At 38.5% G+C, this 6670-nt stretch overlaps 1 protein-coding gene across 3 annotated transcripts in view; it reads right to left on the bottom strand.

Moving 5' to 3' along the window:
• hsd17b10 (hydroxysteroid (17-beta) dehydrogenase 10) overlaps nucleotides 1-6670 on the bottom strand; it is a 28890-nt gene that overhangs the window by 16187 nt on the left and 6033 nt on the right. The window contains exons 5-6 of one of the 3 annotated variants that reach the window (XM_035656117.1): nucleotides 5964-6163; nucleotides 5827-5849 (exon numbers count right to left, since the gene is read on the bottom strand). In XM_035656117.1, coding sequence (XP_035512010.1) covers nucleotides 5973-6163 — 191 coding nt within the window. In that variant the 3' untranslated portion in view covers nucleotides 5827-5849; nucleotides 5964-5972. Of the gene's footprint in view, nucleotides 1-5730; nucleotides 6164-6670 lie in introns of those variants that run through there. The other 2 variants (XM_035656118.1, XM_035656119.1) reach the window with 2 other exon arrangements.

Below are 6670 nucleotides of genomic sequence, written 5' to 3'. Positions count from 1 at the left end.
ACACAGCCAAAATAGCATGAAAATAAAAAACGGAATGGTAGCAAAATGTCCCGAGGAACCCCTAAGGGTTAACTTCTTCCCATCTAGAATTAAAAATACTCATATATAATATATATATGCCAAAAAACAAACAGTTGTTAATAAACAATTTCATTATTGATTACTCTTAATACTTAATATACAATGCTGTTAATCAACCTAGATCTTATTTCACCATGTTTTTTGTGTGAAAGTGACACATAGGGACAACAAGTTTTGAATTTGGCCCAGTATTGAGGGAGAAAGCTGCAGCCTGCAGCCTCAAAACCGGCTACAATGTAATCCTTATGGGCAATTGCATATCATCCACGAAAAGTGCCTGTTTCAGTGACCAACTCAGATTGTTATTTAGGAGTCTGACAACACGACCCTGCAGAGATATTAAATGTTTTCTGTTCCTTTAGCTAAATCCGCTGTGTGTCACACCAAGTCTCGCTCAAGAAGTGCAGGGAGAAGTGAGACAATGACAGCCGGTAAGAGTTTGTTGTGTGGAGTAAAGAAAGTGTAGCTTTCAAATGTAGCCCAAAGATGTTAAAAGTCATGGTTAAATATTTAACTGATTAAGGCAACGTGTACACCACATTAAACTCACCCACACAACTCCAACACACTATCTGTCACGTTTAGTTACCTAACCAGTTAGATATGTTTGGTACTGGCATTGAGCCAGTACCAACACCAACAATCAGCCTCCCACTTCATGATCAAGTGGGATTCATTGTTCGGCACAGGTGTTTGAATAGAAACAAACACACACACAAACCAGACCTCAAACACTTCCTCCCTGCTGCAAACACACTTACACACACTTTATGATTATGAAAACAATTCAGCAACATAAGCAGAGTCCAAAATTCCAAGACTGTACCACTGATTAAAAGGATAAAAAGTCTGCATATTTTATTTGTTCAAAAAGGCAGAAGTTCCCATGTGTATGCAAGGTTTGGAGAAAGCCCGTCAGCATCAGATTTCTTCCTTATCTTCTTCTTGGCTGCTTAAACAAGCATTCGGTTGATTACATTATTACTTTTCTTACGTATAACGGGTTTGATGTTCAGTGCACATGACTGCTTTTTAACAGCCTTCACAAGGAAAATACTCCAGCTTTTGTCACAAACCAACCTGTATCCTGGTCAAGAGAGGACACAGGAGAACACTGAAAGGTAAAGTCCAACACCTTAATTCATCAAACAAAAGTTACAAATGGAGGGAACATGTGCAACCCTGGTGTAAAAGTATAAAACCGTATCTTCTCCATATCTATTTGTTTTCTGATATGAACATTAATGAGAACACGTGCCTTTGTGATTTGTAAACTCTGGTAATGGTTCAGTTCACATTTTTTATTGAAATGCCAGTGCAGGAAACACTTAATATAAATATAACATTTTCTTATCTTACTAAATAAATATAAATGTCTTGTTGGTCAGCAGTACATAACAGTAACAGCTTCCTTCTTTCTGCACATTTACATGTAAATACTAAAACCAGTGCCATGGATGCCTGCTGCTGGTATTCACTCTTGCTTTACCTAATCCACGCTTGTAAATATCCAACATGTCCACATCAGAGAACATCTCTCTCTGTGTTTCACTGCAGAGCATGTGCGAATATCACTAAACCATAGAGGAGGGGCAGGAGATTTTCCAAATGCGTGCAAAGGGTTGATAATAAGACAGCAGCTTTCCGGACTTTATTTGTTGTTTGGCTGAAAGATGTAAAATGTGTCCCCAGGCCAATTTGAGTTTGAGACCCTCCTGGTTTAAGTTCTATGCTCGTGTCATTGTTTGTCAGCATGCCTGGGGTTCGGTTTACAGAAAAATATAACTGCAACGAGTTTCCTCATATTGATTTCACATCATCACTTAATAAACTTTGGAAAGACAAACTGACAGAGAGGAAGAGATTTACATTTTCATTTTTTATTTAAATAAAGCCTAGAGTTAACTAGTCGTTGCACATTTGGCTGTTTTGTTGTTCTCCTGTTTGGCAAAGACAAAGCTACTACTGAAAAACACTCATGGCATCTGAACTTGTAGGAAAGAATTCAAACAAAACACGAAAAAGAATGCAGAGACGGAACTAACACGACCGCATCAACAAAGACTCAAGGATGTAGTGTATTTCTTTTACTTCCTTCTGTCGCATGTGGGGAGGTCCCATGTTCTTTAATACAAGGATTTTCTTTTTTCTTCAGAAAGAATTACGATGAGATATAAAACCCCTGACTGGTTTTCCCCCATGAAAGCTGTTATCTCATCTTCACATCACTACACGTCATCACTTCAGCAAAGACAATTTCATTCCTATTAATTTAAAGTCTAATGTTAACCTATTATGTATTTCCTGTTCTGGACAATACATTCATTATTCTTAATATCCCTCCACAGATGGCATCAGGTTTTCACTTGGCTTTCTTTCTCTGTTTGACCAGTGGACTGGTCATTTTAGGAACTGTAAGTAAAACTAAAACAAAGGGGGAAAAGTAGGAAAGGAAACGAATGTAACCATTGATATTCAGTCTAAAAGGGGAGATCCAAGTAGAAAATATCTACTTTCAACAAAGCACATTTCTCTGTGCGGCGCGCAGAAAAATGAACAGACATCGAGACTCTCGCTGTGGAACAGACCAACTGGTTAACAAAGACAGCGAGCACTTTAAGGTAATTTGAGACACTTCTGTGTGTGTCTGGCAATTGGCTACAAAAGATGAAATAGATGAAATCTCTGGATATAATTCAAATTGTAGACCTACTCAGTAGTGAATTATGATTTTAAAAGAAGCTAATAAGATTACACAGTCAAATGCAAACTAAAAAGTTAAATTACAGCCTCGGAAAACATGGCAGCTACAGTATCCTGAATAGTTGTAATAAGTTATTCCAACCCTTCAAAGTTCGACCCCACAGAAACTAAACTACGCACAAAAAGTAAGGAAATTTGTGTTTGGTAGATTGTTTCTTTGTTATAACAATGTTTCTTGGCAATAAATCTTATACCATTGGAAATCCCGTTATTTCCTTTTTAAATGGTGCCACATTTGTAGGAACATGCATTTGTAGGACAAGCAGCAGAGCTGAGTATGTGGTTTGCTGCCAATGCCAAACAGCTTTTCTTTGCTGTTGACTCTTGTTTGGTGTTGTTTGCTGTTTCAGGCACCTGTTTGTCAGCACCTGGGGCTACCAGAAGCTCAAAACGAGAGTCAGTAGCAGCAGCAAAAAAAATAGCTTTTACAGCACCTACTCCTTCACATAGAGCATGGACTAAACAATGTTATTCATGTCTAATGTCTAACTACATACTGTATAAATCAGTGGAACTACTGAGATAAACACTCATTCCAACTGGTCTTGTTTACAGATGTCAGCCACAGATGACACTGATGAGAAAGGTCAGTAACTGTAAATTTCCATTTTTGACTTAAATGCCATGTTAACACTAATGCTTGGTAATGCTGATATAGGGGCAGGGTCAGAGGTATGGGTTATTATTTTCATTCGTTAGAGCAACAGCACTTCAAAATGTCTGTGCACGTGGCTGAATCCCAGTCTCAATAAATATTCATCTCCTGCTTGTGTTGTTTTGGCTTGTTTTTTTTTGTTGTTTTTTTGTCATTGTGGGTCCAGTTTTGCAAACATGCACCCACAGAGATCAGAACAGGAAACCGACCCGACTTGACCAGTGACCCACGCCACACACACACACACACACACAGTCATGCATCCACACTGCTGGGTTCACTAAATCTCCACACAGTTTCATACAATCTAATGTCCCGGCATACAAAGTTTCCACCTTACTGGGTTATAGCATCCTCATCCTGTTTTCATCCTGGCGACTGATTAGGGTTGACAATATTTACACTGATTCAACTGTTAAAAATGGGGCAAGCTGGAAAAAGTGAAGGAAAAAGCAAGGTGGACAGATTAAAGTGGTTTGTAAGTCACTTTATGACTGACCGAAGGAACGAAACAAACTGTTAACTTTACACTAAAGATGCTAACAGCGTTAACTTTCTGAACCGTTTCTGGTTACAAATATATTTGTGTGATCTTGTGCTAGTGTATTTTTATTAAAAACTATTAAAACCATACTCTCCTAGTTGTGTCCTCGCTTGGTTTAATTCGTGTACACGAATCAGCAAAAATACCTGATTTAGTCTGAATAGAGAGAATAGAGAATGAAGAGCGTTGACAGTGTTAATAAACTGAAGCTCTCACCTGTTCAGGAGAAAATAAACTCGACATCAGTCTTGAAAAATCAGTCTTGAAAACCTTCTTGGGACGAAACCGCCTCCATCTTTCAAATGCATCTCCAACGTTTACCTGTGTTTCACCACGTCTCTAACATGAAAATATACAGGCTGTAGTATTGTTGTCGGAGAAAACAGTTTTTCCATTTAACTTAATCTCTGATGACATTTCATAGATTTAAAACAGTAAATATATCACATAACGTTGCTTTAACAATAGTGTTAGTGATTAGATTTGAGCTACGGAATATTAAATCATCCATCTTTGTTCACTTCATCTCATCCTTTCTTCCATCAAGTGTTCAGAAACTGCACGTTATTAAATTATCACTTCTTATCTTATCAGCCATGAGAAGCAAATAATTAAAGGTTGTTGTTGGGTGAAAAAATATCCGCGGCACCAAAGAGCAGTTTCAGAAATGAATGTTAGCTAAGATAGAGATTCTCTTTACTGTAACTACACACAGGCTTTACTCACCTTTAGAGCTTCTTTACTGACCGTTAGCCTGATTTATGAAGCTATCAGTAACAGCGCTGCATCAAATAATCCACAAGGTGTTGAGGAATGCAGGTAATTAGGAAGATGTAGTTTACCTCCACAACATCTGCTCCTAAGAGTTCCCTTACCTGGGTTAGGTAACCAACTCTCCACACTTCATTCTGTCGCTGATGGATGAAACAAAAACTGATTAACTGCCCCGGCCGCCATTTTCTCTGTGTTTTCCCACCAAATTTCCGCCACCTGTCTCCATTAAGTTGTAGCGCAATGTTTTCTCCTTCCTGGAGGCCGAAGCTTCAGTCTGATACTAAAGTTAGAGTTCAGTTATTTTCAAAGTTTGAAGGTTCATTTTGTTTTCTCCCCTCTGACAGTCTGCTGTCCTAATGTCTGTCAGGGTGCAGAGAAATTACCCCCCCGCCCCCCCAACTCTGCTTCTGATTGGCTCACCCCGACATACTAACCAATCAAATCAGTGAAGGGAACAAGTGCTAGGAGGGAATAAAGCTGTTGCAGGGTTTTAGTTAAATATAAAGTTACAGGACAACTGAACTTCTCTGCAGCATTTTAATTTAATGTCGATATAAAGCAGTTAAATAATCTCAGCTGATTAAAGGTAACTGTCCAAGTCAGATCCAAGATGGCGCTTCCTTCTTTAGGGAGGTAACTTTATTTAAATGCTGAGTATTTATAGTTAAAATGTTCTCCACCTCCACCAGCTGTAACATAAATACTACCTGTTAAAGAATCAGTAATAAAACTCAGTGTGTAGCTGCTCCATCATCCCCCAAACCTGACTCAAATGTCCCAACATGAAGGTCATATAAATGTGTGTTTGGTGGTTGAATCAAAAAGGAAGTTGAAGACGCACGCTGCTACCGCTGAAACTTTGAGACTCAATATTTCTACATTCACATAAAAGGTAAAAAAAACACCACTGGAGGAGAGAATCAAACATTCATGAGGTTTATTATAATTGGATTAGTTTACAAAAGAACCAAAGTGGAGTCCATACAGTACTGCAATGCTCTGAATGTTCACACACACACACACACACACACAATAACAGTGAATATTTACTGTATGCAGCTTTCTACAACATAACTAGACCAGACAGCCACACACACAAACATTTTCTCTTAATCAGATGATCGACGTCTCTCTCACACACACACACAGTCAGGCTCAGGGCTGCATGCGAATGGCTCCGTCCAGTCTGATGACCTCTCCGTTGATCATGGGGTTCTCAGCCAGGGATGTCACCAGGTGGGCAAACTCAGCGGGGTCTCCCAGGCGCGAGGGGAAGGGCACCTGGCGGGCGAGAAAGGAGCGCACCTTCTCGGGGAGACCAGCCAGGAGCGGAGTGGAGAACAGACCTGGAGGAGGAAGGAGGAACTCATTTAGACTCCAGGGAAACCTCAGATCAAAATACTGCATTTAAAATCCAACTCCAGTACAAATACAGAAGATATCGTCAAAATATATACGTAAAGTCTTTGGAAATTTGTCTTAAAATATAAAAAATGTGTGCTAATTTAAGAATTCTACTTTTTTTGTATTATGGCTTTATTATTTGAATCAATAAATGATGGAAATGAGTCAGTTTCTCATTAAATATTAAAAAGTAGAAACATTTTTATGCCCAACAAGTAAAGTCAGAACTTTCTTGCTTTATTCGGGTCAATATCTACTAAATATTCAGTAACAGAGGCTTTTTCATAAAATATTGTTTAAAAAAAGGTTTTTATGATGGAAAACGTCTTATATGATGAAAAAAGACTAATATCTAAACAATAATGCAGACTAACTCAACAACCAGCATATTTGAGCAAGGACACTTAAAGAGAGCACAACATATATGTATTATATACAACAGTTCTTTT

This window comes from Morone saxatilis, unplaced genomic scaffold (assembly GCF_004916995.1).
Source record: "Morone saxatilis isolate NCDOM2014 unplaced genomic scaffold, NCSU_SB_2.0 Contig15, whole genome shotgun sequence".
Classification (NCBI taxonomy): domain Eukaryota; kingdom Metazoa; phylum Chordata; class Actinopteri; family Moronidae; genus Morone; species Morone saxatilis.
This window is presented reverse-complemented; position numbering and strand designations above follow the sequence as displayed.